Source organism: Vombatus ursinus, unplaced genomic scaffold, assembly GCF_900497805.2.
Source record: "Vombatus ursinus unplaced genomic scaffold, bare-nosed wombat genome assembly UNPS02014813.1, whole genome shotgun sequence".
In the NCBI taxonomy this organism is placed as follows: domain Eukaryota; kingdom Metazoa; phylum Chordata; class Mammalia; order Diprotodontia; family Vombatidae; genus Vombatus; species Vombatus ursinus.
The window spans coordinates 16,816,671-16,829,094 of NW_020954591.1; the positions used below are offsets into that span (position 1 = coordinate 16,816,671).

Below are 12,424 nucleotides of genomic sequence, written 5' to 3' on the forward strand. Positions count from 1 at the left end.
TAACCACCTGGGCTTGGGAGTGTAAACTATCAAAAAAGGACCTTTGCACAAACAGAAGAACTTATTTTTGAGTTCCTTCTACATCAAAACCAAACAATCTAAGCTGATGTCTAGTATGATGCCATTTACTGCGTTTGTTTTTGAAAACAAAATGTGAACGCCACAAATTCCCCTTCTCTTCAGTCTCATGCAGCTGTTTGGTGGAGGAATACAGGTCCTAATTCAATTCTGCTTCCAGTTACATGGATATAATCTCTTTATCTTCAAGCTCAATCCTTTAGTCCTTTCAGTCACACATGTAGCATGGAAACTGCTTATTTGGAAGAGATGCAAAGTATCATGAATCTGCCTTTAGTCTTTTCTCGAGTTATGCCCTGGGGTTTCAGCTCCCAGCTGGTCTGGCTCAGACACAATTGGCTGAAAGACTTGAAACGCAGCCAGTTCAATTCAGCTTTGTCAGAAACCATACAAGGTCCAGACCGGGTTCGGTTCCCCAGTGTTAGCAGAGTGGCATTAGGGTTATGTACACTTCCATTCCTGGTAGAAAAGAGTCCTTTAGGCTTCCTAAAACCATGACAGAAGGAAAAAACAATGTTTGTTAAATGCAAACTAAAGAAAATACAAGGTAGATCACAGACTTAGGAAGAGCAATTTCATTTTCAAATGTCCCTTTTGCTAAAGTTCTGTGCTGGTGTCATGCAGTATGAACAAAAGGACCATTGCTAGTTCTCCGATGTTGTATGATAGAGCTTCAAACAGTAAACAGTAGAGAAGTCTGGGAACGAAGTGAACATTTTCAGAGCTCCTGAAGCACATCTAATACTTGCAAACTCTAACTATTACTTCATACACAGTGAGAGATGGGTGTGGATTTTCTCTCTCCCTCCAAACAAACGACATGAGCCATATTCCATAAACTCATAGACTCTTTAGTCTAATTGTCTGGTTGAGGGGAGGGAAACAATAATAATAATGACATTTATACAGAGCTTTAAGATTTGCAAAGTGCTTTACAAATATCTCATTTTATCTTCACAACAACATTGAGATGGAGGGGCTATTATTATCCCATTTTACAGCTGAGGATACTGAAGTAGGCAGAGATGAAGTGACTTGTCTACGGTCATCTGAGGCAGGATTTGCCCTCGGGGCTCCCAGACTCCAGGGCTAGTGCTCTAACCTAGACTCCTTAACCCACTTCTACTATGGTATCATTCCTGTATGGTAGGCCCTTAAAGTATAAATAGGCTGTATTGGAAGGAGGGAGGGTTATACATTGCTTATTCTACATAGAAATAGAAAGGAGTCCATATACAATGCCTTTGATTGAATTGCTGGAAGATACTGTCATCAATTAAGCAACAGGAGAAAGTTTGCAGATAGCTGGGAAGATGAGACTTTTTTTTTTCCCCAATTGTCTCATGGGAATATGCACAATCAGCCTGTGACAGATTTTCCTAGCCGGAAGGAACCTCTGACCCCCTGAGGGCAGTTTGAGGAATTGGACTTGAGGCAGAAAGAAAGCATTATGTTTGGCACTCTCAAAATAGGACCTTGACTCCCGGAAATCACAAAGCAAGGGTACTTTAGGCCAAAAGGAAGAACATACAAAAAAAATATAATAAGCCGCATTAAATATAGTAAAACCACATTAGTTCAGATACTGCTAATGTAGAATCTAGGGTGATTCAGACAAGACAAAGGCTGAAAAAAATCACCTTTTCTACAATCTATAAAGAGATCTGCTGAGCAAAATTACTGTGAACAAGAATGAAAGGGAAATAGAAATTGGAGTTTTCAAAGTACTGGTGGTTATCCTGAAATAGTTTGTTTTCTTAAGTAATTAAAGTTATTGACAAGGTAGTTATAAGCTGGCTTTATCTGCTTATTAAAGTAAATCCTTAGAGGTATATACTAGCAACACTGGTAGATTAAGTTACCATGTGGATGTGAATTAATAAAAATAATAGTGAGCATTTATATAAGGCTATAAGGTTTGCAACTGTCTGTACAAGTATCATTTCACTGTGTCCCCACAAGAACCCTAGGGAGTAGGTGCTATGGTTATGCCCATTTTACAGATGAGGAAACCGAGAGTGAGAAGGGGAAGTAACTTGCCCAGAGTTACACAACTAGTAAGTGTCTGAGGCAGGATTTGAATTTAGGCCTTCCTGACTCTAGGTCCCGGGCTCCATCTACTCCACTACCTGTGAAAATACTGGGAGGAAAAAGGAAAAGGTGAAATACTGCCTATAATTCTGATTTTTAATTCATACAAATTAATACATCTGATAAGCAAGTCAACAACCCTGATTTTCTCTGAAATTAGCCCAAATCAGTGAGGTTTTACATCGTTAATATTTTCAAAAGATCTACTTTCATTGGTGGGGGGGGGGCACTCCATGCACTGACACAGACTGACCCCCTCCACACTTTATCACATGATTTGCTAGGGCCAAAAGACGAATCTCCTGAAGGTGTTGAGCCTGTAGGCGCTCAGCTGGCCTGCTCCTGAGGGGGCCAATCTGTTAGCAGATGTCTTCCACCCAAGGCCTTTTCTGTTTGGTAAGACTTGCCAAGGCTTGTGCTCCCTCTGCCAATGGCCTTACAGATCTCAGGGTCACCTTTCACTCCTGGTCGAGGCCCCTGGAGGAAGAGCTTAAAGAAGAAAGTTTGCTCTGCAATCAAATTCAGCCTCCAGTAATTTGGATTTTAAAGAACTTCACCTGGGCTTGACTTAAGTATACTAATAAAAAGAAAAAATAATTTGCTAAATATATTAACCACAGTAAGCAAGATTCCAAGGGGTATGCCTAGCTCATTTAAGGGAAGGATGTTTAAGAACTTTACTATATTAATTGACTGCTAAAGGGTACTATTTTTTTTAAATTAATTAATTCGTAGTTTTCAACACTCTCTTCCATATGATTTTGAGTTTTTAATTTTCTCCCCCTCTCCAAGACCGTGTGCAATCTGATACAGGCTCTACATATATATTCATATTAAACATATTTTTAATGGCTACTATTAAATTCAAATGAAGTGTGGGTTTTTCTGGTCATTAAGGCAAACTCATTATGTTTGCCATAATCCCATCTCCATAGATTAGTGAGGTTTGACCTGACCATAATCTTTATTGGTTTCTTCAAAAGCAAATGTATGATTTTCTAAGGCCTCTGAATCAAATCGGAAAAAAAAAATGCAAAAAATGCAGCTCTTCCTTACCGTGCCCTCTGTTGGTACCTTCCTTCCTATTAGCCATCCATGCATCTCCTCAATCATTCAACAAGCATTTACTAGTCGATCAACAAATATTAAGAAGAGGTTTCTATTTGTAAGGCACTACATAAGCAAACCTTAAGGGAACAGATGGGCCTGGAACAATATCCAGAAGACGGACAGACTTAGACCTTCCTGGAGAACAAATATTCTGGCAGACCTTTCTTTACCAGGTAACATGCTGCAATGGCATAGAATGTTAGACTTTGGATTGGGACAACCTGGGTTGGAATCACACCTCAGACACTTGCTAGCTGTATAATCCTTGGACGAGTCACTTAAAAACTCACTGTGACTCAGTTCCCTCATCTATAAAATGAAGGAATTGGACTAGAAGACTTGAGGTCCCTTCTAGCTTTAACTCTATGATCTTAAAATATTTACCAATTATGTGTAAAAGGCTTGTATTAATAATACATGTTACCTGACTCTAGTATAATATTTATACATAAGATATAATGTTATCATTACAATCATGTCTGTTAGTGTTGAAAGTTTTGTCATCTTGTACTAATTCCCAGAAGCAGCTAGGTGGCACAGAGCACTAGATCTGGAGACAGGAAGATGTGAGTTCAAATCCAGCCTCAGAGACTTACTGGCTGTGTGACCCTGGGCAAGCCACTTAACCCTGACTGCTTTGCAAACAAAACAAAACAAAACAAAGAAAAACCCTTAATGATCACAAAGCCACAACAACAATTCTTTCATACCACAACCAGGAAAATAACATGAAAGAAAAATAAGACAAGAAGCTCATACAGGTAGGACTTTTCACTGAAATATTTCTTTTCTGGAACTCATAGAATTAAGTCGAGGTTAGAACATGGAGAATCCCCACAAGTATTGCATGAAAATATTTGATGAAAGGCCACGAAATGGTTGATAACTAATAATTTCATATACTGTCAACCCACTCAATTTAAAAAAAAAAAAAGCTCTGCTTAAGAGTTCTGTTGGTAGCATACACTTGTTCTAATATTCAGTCTCTTCCATAACAACAGTTGATAGCAAAGGGAATAACCAAGACCTGTCAATGGAAGAATCACAGATGGATGGAACTTAGTGCCGGGAGGGACTTTAGACAACATCTAAGTGAAACCCTTTATTGGACAGCTGAAGGAACAGAGGCCCAATGACTTGCTTAATGCCGTACAATCAATTGGTTAAAAAGAAATCACTAATGGAGATTCAACATATTTAAATATATTTTTAGTAACTGAAAATTCAGTCCATGGAAACTGATAGGGATGCAATTAGAATTGTAGGATTTAGAGATGTAGGGGATGTTAAAGACCTTCTATCTATACCAGTCTTCTCATTTTATAGATGAGGGACTTGAGGCTAATGACTTGCCCAAGGTCATACAGATAGTCAACAAAATAGCCAGAATTCAAACATAGGCATTTTGATTTTAAGTCCTCCTGATATTCCAATACAGTATATTTATTATTCAAATTTAATTTTCAGGGTATCATGATTCAGTATAAAAAGCTTGAGAAAATAGTTCTTTAGCCTAATTAACATATGCAAAGGGGTCCTATTTTCTCTCTAAAAAAATGCACGTTAGATAGGATGCTGAGCACCCTTTGTGGTTATTATGTGCTACCCGTCCTCAGTAGCTGGATTCTCTCAAAGCTCACAATTGGTGAATACAGGCAAGGCATTATATGAACAGGCTCAAGTGGTCAGTGGGCATAACTCAGAGAAGGTGGGATGGACTCACTTTCTGACCTCACTCCCTTCTCTGCTTCCCAGCTGGGGCAAGGGCACATGTGTTCTCTTCTACCCACGCGCTGACCATTCACAGACAAAAGTCCATACTCTTTCCCACCCAGTAAAGGAACACACACACACACACACACACACACACACACACACACACACACACACGTGTTATTCTAATTCACAAACTATTTTCATTCAGCAAACATTTATTAAATGCCTTAAAAATTAAAGGCTTTAGATCCAGAAGAGGTGTTAAGGATCATCTAGTTCGGTTTACTTTTTGATATTCGTGCAGGTCCCAAAGTGCTTTATTTATAGTTATCTCATTGGAGTCTCCCAAAAACCCCCATCAAGCATGTCATGGAGCAGTTATCTCCATTTTACAGCAAGGAAGTTAAGGCCCAGAGAGTTAAAGTGACTTGCACAAGGCCACAGAGCTACTCACAAGAGGAGCGGGGACTCAATCTCAAGGGTTCTGGACTTTAGTCCCAAAGTGCTCTGTCCCCATCCTACCTCAAAATACTGGATAACACATTAGCCTCTTAGTACAACCAGAACCCTATTTATGACCAATATAGCATTTTCCAGTTTGAAAGAGAATTTTAGTAATGAAGGGCTGATCACTGAGGTTATGGAATAAGTTATGAATTTTTGTATACAGGAATTTAATATATTCAGAACCCTTCCAGAAGCCAATTCTCATTACTCATTTTTTTTTTTTTGGTGAAGCAATTGGGGTTAAGTGACTTGCCCAGAGTCACACAGCTAGTGAGTGTTATGTCTCTGAGGCTGTATTTGAACTCGGGTCCTCCTGACTCCAGGGCTGGTGCTCTATCCACTGTGCCACCTAGCTGCTCCCCCCTATTATTCATTTTTTAAAAAAAGAAACAGAATATTAAATTTCTCATCAAGTGTACTCTAAGATGTGAGTAAACTCCATTTCCCAATTACCAACCCAGAACCAGTGTTTTCATTTCAAGGTCCATCTACAACATGCAGATGCTAAGTAAACACTGATATTAATCATCTTTTCTTACCTGGAGGGAAGGTTGGTGAACCATATTCATGGTATCCTCATTCTCTTGCTCCAGTTGGTTTCTAAAAGATAAAGTCTCCTGAGTTAGCGATGGGTCTGTCAGTGTGTTTTGTTGAGACCATTCAGTAGTTTCTGCCAAGTTTTCAGGATGAGATGGAAGTGGAGTCACTGGACCAACCAGGTCCTGGCTACTGTTTGAATCCAAAGTGGCTGAGTTTTCGGTTTCCAGGTTGAGTGAATTTCTCTCTCCTCCATTCAGTTCCAAGTAAGATTCAGAGAGAGAGAGTGTGTCACCGCAGATGGGATTCTGCATGAGTGGCCAGGCGTCTGAGAGCTCGCTGCAGGTAGATTGGGAAATGGAACCAAAGAATGTTGGAAGCATTTCCCCCACTGAACTCGCATTCCTGAGAGGGCAACAAAACAAAAGTAAAATTAAATTAAAAAAAGAATATCAGTAAAAACTGAATGGAGAAAACTTATAAAAGACTGATGTCCAGAGACATTAGAGCAACAATTACCAAACTCTTAGAAGAACCTGTATACAGCTCTCTGAATCACAATGTAATACCGCCTGCTATCCTAATTTACTTACCTCACTGATTTAAGCTAAAACAGTTCATTTGCTTTTAAATGGATCAGTCACCCAATCAGTGGAGTAACAAACATCTTTGAAATGCCTACTATGTGCAAGACCCTGTGCTAGGACCTGAGGATACAAAGACAAAAATGAAAAAGTCCCTGCCTTCAAGGTGCTTACATTCTATTGAATATCCATAAAACTATCCAAACCAGATAGTAACCCGAAAAATCCATCTCCAATAAAATCATATTTGCACTTAATTCAAAGTCTTGCATAGGGATTAAGTGTATTCAATCATAAAAGTAGAAATCATAAAAGTACAGCAGAAACAGTACAGGTGGAAGGTAAACTAGAAGAGTGCTGTATTGTAAAGCAGCTATAAGTGGATTTGCCTAATTTGGGGGCATTTCACAGAAAAGTAATCAGATGTCCCACATGACTTCTCTTCTTAAATTCAGTATTTAGAGACAGAGAGGTCTATTTTGGCATTGGTAAGTCAGTCAATTCATTGCTTGTCCTTGGAGATGTGAAATGTCATGAATGTCTAAACTTACCTTTCATGAAAGGTGGTCCCGGAGTGGAGAGCACAGCCCCGAGTGCCATGATCCATGCTACAGGTCTCATCACAGCACAAGGAGGGAATCAAGTGAACTGGTCCTATGAAGCATACAAGGGTTTTTAAAATAGGGTCATGACTAATGTGGAAATATGTTTAATATGATTGTACACGTATAGCCAAATCAGATTGCTTGCTGTCTTGAGGAAAGGGGGAGGGAAGGGAGAGAGAAAAGAATTTGGAGCTCAAAGTCTTATAAAAGTATATGTTGAAAACTAAAATAAATAAATAAAATTTCGAAATGAAATGAAATAAAATAGGGTCATGAGATTCCTTCACGTAACTCCCATTGCAACATCATTCAGTTCAACAATTCGACATGCATTTCTTAGGGCACTGGGGTTACAATAGCAGAACCCACGTAGTCTCTGCCCTCAGGAAGTTTGAAGGGGATTCAACATGGACACAAGAAAGTAAATACAAAGGATATACAGCATAATACAAAACAATTTCAAGGAGTGAGGGCTAATAATGGAGAGCATCAAGAAAGGAAACAACAGATCCTATGTGGTAGAAGATTAGAAGGGAGTGCATTCCAGACGTGGGAACCCCATACACAAAGACATTATCACAAGAGATGAACTGTCATGCATGGAAAATAACCTTGCTCTTCTTTAAAATTTGGTTTTATTTTTTCCAGGTTTTTTTTTCTTCCCCTCCCCACCATCAGTTCAAAATGTAAGTGCATCCTTGAGTCCAGGCAGCAGCCAAACTAGGCTCATCTCCACTCACGAGATGCCACCTCTTATTTCCCAGCCTTTGCACCGGGTGGCTACCATGTTTGAAATATGCTTCCCTTGCCTTTGTCTCTTAGAACTCCTAGCTCCCTTGCAGGAATTGTTTAAGGGCCACTCAATTTTCCAGATTTTTCTTGATTCTCTTGCAATTAATTGAACATGTATTTCCCCAATGAAACATAAATCCCTTGAGGGTTGGGACTGTCTTGCCTTTGCATTGGTATCCACAGCACCTAGCACAAAGCATGATACACAAGCAGGCTCTTAATAAATGCTTCTTGGTTTATTGACTGGCTTGGTTCTCAAAATAGTATTTGTCTTCTTTAAAATAACTTGAACCATTGAGAATCAAATGCAAACTTGTGCACCCTACTAAGGTTGCCACCCCCCAGTTCTTCACCTCATCAGGCCATAAATCAGAGCATTCAGAATAGGCAGGAGTTCTTAAAACTCTTTGGTCCCAAGAGCCCTTTGTACTCTTAAAAATTATTGAGGACCCTCAAAAGAGCTTTTGTTTGTGTGGGCTATATATATATTTACTCTACTAGAAATTAAAATGTCTTAATATTACTATGAAAATAGTTTTGACCTTGGAAACTCCCTTGATAAGAATCTTAGAGATGCTCAAGGGTCCCCAGACTACACTTTGGGAAGTACTGGATAGGAGATAGGGACTTAACCTGAAATTTCATCATTATAGAGAATTTCTAGGTAAAGAAACTTCCCCTATTAATACATGCTGGTACCTTCTCTTCACTTACAGTCTTGGAGAGTTGCCTAGGATGCTAAAAGGTAACATGACTTGCTCAGGGTCTCACAGTGATCATGTTTCAAAGGTGGGACTTGAACCCAGGTTTTCCTGATTTTGAGGCCATCTCTATTCATCTTGCCTTTCTGCCTCTAACTAGAGTGGTCGTCTGCACATATGATGTTGTGGCACTGAAATCATGCCATTCCTGAGTCTACCTGCCATTAATTCATACATTCGGTCATCATATAAAAATATGCTCATTGCTATATCAGACACTACAGAGAATACAAAGATAAACAAAATTCCTAGCTTTGTATGCAGCATACATTTAATAAACTCATTGTCTTGTACTGAAGATAAATGTATTTAATTTCCATTTGTGAGCAAATGCATTATCTTCGTGTGGGAATAAATCAAAATAATTAGTAAAAGTTATTTTCTCACATTTTTAGCTTTATGCATATAATTTTGTTGTGCACAAGTATATTCTATAAACTTTGTTCTCTCATGAACTTCAAACAGATCTTTTAATTCTGTGCTTCACATTCTGAATCCTAGATGGAAACCCATAAAAAGACTTTCCACTTGTACCTCTGATGGGAGCAAAACTCAGTCTTCTGTAAAAACTCAAGACTTTTTAACTCCCAGCCCCTTGGGTTATCCCCTCATCATGTTAATATGATTTTGGAGAACTATATCCTTTCTCTAGGCTCCTTCTGGTTGTCTCACTTGGTATTACTGATAGTTACCGTTGATACGGTGATTAGAACTGTTGGGAGAAAACATTTTTGTATGGACATTTCTAAAAATCATTTGGTTTCTTCAAGGTTTTCTAGGATGAAGTCCCATGTACACAATTCCTGGGTTCAAGGCCAACAGATCTCACACATCAATTTAACTGTCAACAATTGAACTCTCAGAACTACTTTATAGGAAAGGCAGGAAACAAACACTTGTCTAAACAGGCAGGGTGTCAGGTTGTTTAAATGAAAGCTCCATTGACCCCAAGCAATGAAGAGGAACTCGCCCAGACATTCTAGGGTTTTAATGAGGTGACAATTTTCTTTTAACACTTAGAATCAGAACCAAACCATCAGAGAGAAAGGGGGGATAATATGACAATACCATTTTTAACTAGGAGTTAAAGCAGAGCATCTCAATTCCTAGGTATGTGTGCCCAATTCCTTCTGTTCCCACTTCCTTTGGGTTATTCTTATTCCTCCAATATGCTCGTAATGAGGCCTTACTTACCACAAGTCTGTGCTGAATCTTGATGGCATTGACAACAAGTTCTGTGAGGATATTCATTAAGTTGAGGTCTGTCAAAACATGACAACTCTGACCCATTGTACTGGATATCCTGTGATCTCATAGACCCTGTTGGGAAAGAGGGAAGAAGAAGAATGCATCAAGCTAACTCTTTGTTTTTGCACTTTTCTTTATGAAGCATAAATTAACATGAGCATGTGGAAAATTCCAAACTAACCTTTTCTAGTTTTTTTTTTAAGATAAGAGATCTAACATTTTCAATTCCTGGTAGGTTTAATCTTAAAATGAGATCATTAAACATGGAAAACCATTTGTCAAAAAATCTATAAAAGTGGTAGGACTCTCAGGTTACAAAGAATTTCAATGTGCATTTTTATCTAGTGGCATTAAGATGTTTCATACTTGTCAACATTTCTATAAAAGTGCCATTCATTCTGTACCTCCTTCTTCTCCCTGTCCTCGGGCCTCCCTGAGACTAAAAGACTATAGGGTTTATTTTCATTTATCTCCGATTACTTTAACAGTTCACTGGTTCTCATTTTAGGCAGGTTTCCTGTCAAGCCCTTTAATGGCCCTAGTGATAATTCACTTCTCCAGTTTCTTACTTGGAAACAGAAATAGTTAGAGACTTACAGCGCGGCTTCTTCTCCATGAACTGCCTCTTACAGTAGATGACACAAAGGATGAGCAGGGCCAACAGAACAGTGGCCAGTGCGCTACAGATCACAGCCGCCAGAGCTGTGTCTCTTGGACTGGAGGTGGTGGAGGGAATCTTCACAAGGTTTACTTTAGTTGTACCTGAAACAGAGGGGAAAGACTGTCAGAGTTAATGTTATAACAAGTAGAACAAAGCTGCTAACTCTATGGTGAATAATCATACTGCTGATCCTCTGCCCTATGGTCAGACCACATTTGGAACACTGGGTTCAGTTATGGGCACCACATTTGAGGAAGGGCATGGATGAGCTGGGGCACAATCAGATAGAAAGAGACCAAGAACGGCAAATGGCCTCAGGACAATGCCATCTGAGGATTGGTTGAAGGAAATGGAGATGCTTAGCCTGGAGAAGACTTAGGGAAGGGCATAATAATGTGTTGTTGGGAGTCAAAAGATCTCAGTTCTAACCCCAGCTTGTCCTTTGCTATGTGACCTTGAACGAGTCATTTGACTTCTCTAGCCTTTACTTTCTTCATCTGTAAAATTGGTATGCTACATAAGAAAAGTCTTTAAGTTCTCTTCAGCTTTGTAGTTATTGTCCTAATTATAGGAAGGGCTGCCATGTAGAAGGGCCCTCTCTGAAGTATCTTCTAACTCTGAGGGTATGTGATTCTGAAATTAACCCATTGTAAGCAATGTATGAATAAAAACGAAGACTACATATTTCCAAGTGTACGTCATATACAATAAGGTTAAAAAAGAGGAGAAAAATCTCTCCTGTCATATTTTGCAGGTTATGCTGAGAGAAACACACATTTTAAAACTAGGAAAAAATTATTGGATCATTCTTGATTAAATATGGCATCTGAATGATTCAAATATCCTAACTGCTACATTGGTCAATTACAGGTATGCCTCCACTTGCTAAATTTTGGAAAAAAGACTGTCGTAACATAGAATGGTCACCATAATAAAACCCAAGTAAGCAACATTATTAAGTAAAAAAAAAACTGTTTCTAGTTCAACTAAGGAACGTCTATATTCCTCCTTTGCCTCTACCACATTCTATTTTGTATTATGCTTATTTCTGGATGTCATTCCTCTGCCTCATTATGAAAATAGACTGTAAGCTCCTAGAGGATTTACAATGTATTTGACACCAAAACTATCCTGAACATAATTATACATCACTTGCTGAGTGAACTCTGGGTGAGTATGTGAAGGAAGAAAACGGGTATTTAAAAGAAAGAAACAAGTATTTAGAGGAAGGAAACAAGCACCTATTATGTGCTAGTCACTGTGCTAAATGCTTTACAAATATTATCTCATTTAATCCTCACAACAACCTTGGGAGGTAGGTGCTACTGTTATCTTCATTTTAGATACGAGGAAACTGAGGCAGAGATGAAATGACTAGCCCAGAATCTCACAGCTAGAAATTGTCCAAAGCTAAATTTGAACTCAGGTCTTCCTGACTCTAGATCCAGTACTCTATATACTGTACCACCCAGGCTCCTTTAGCAACTGTCACAGTCAATACACTGTAGAGGTGTTTAACAGAATCTCTAAGAATTCCATAACATGGAATTTGCTGTCACTTTCAATTCCTTAATTTAGATACTCTTCCATTCATCTGCAATGGTCAAATCATAGCTTTTTTAAAAGGCTCTGAAAAGGTCACTTACTTTAATGCTTTATAAATTCATCTACTTCAATTTCTTCATTTTCCAACAATATTAATTAATGATGGAAATATATTAGGCTTCTTCACCT

At 38.7% G+C, this 12,424-nt stretch overlaps 1 protein-coding gene across 3 annotated transcripts in view; it reads right to left on the reverse strand.

The window, feature by feature from the left end:
* Positions 1–421: 421 nt before the first annotated feature.
* Positions 422–12,424, reverse strand: part of TNFRSF19 (TNF receptor superfamily member 19) — an 86,106-nt gene continuing 74,103 nt past the window's right edge. For all 3 annotated transcript variants that reach the window (XM_027877555.1, XM_027877553.1, XM_027877554.1), the window contains exons 6-10: positions 10,627–10,791; positions 9,976–10,101; positions 7,175–7,277; positions 6,042–6,444; positions 422–564 (exon numbers count right to left, since the gene is read on the reverse strand). In XM_027877555.1, the coding sequence (XP_027733356.1) occupies positions 556–564; positions 6,042–6,444; positions 7,175–7,277; positions 9,976–10,101; positions 10,627–10,791 (806 nt within the window). In that variant the 3' untranslated portion in view covers positions 422–555. The remainder of the gene's footprint in view (positions 565–6,041; positions 6,445–7,174; positions 7,278–9,975; positions 10,102–10,626; positions 10,792–12,424) is intronic.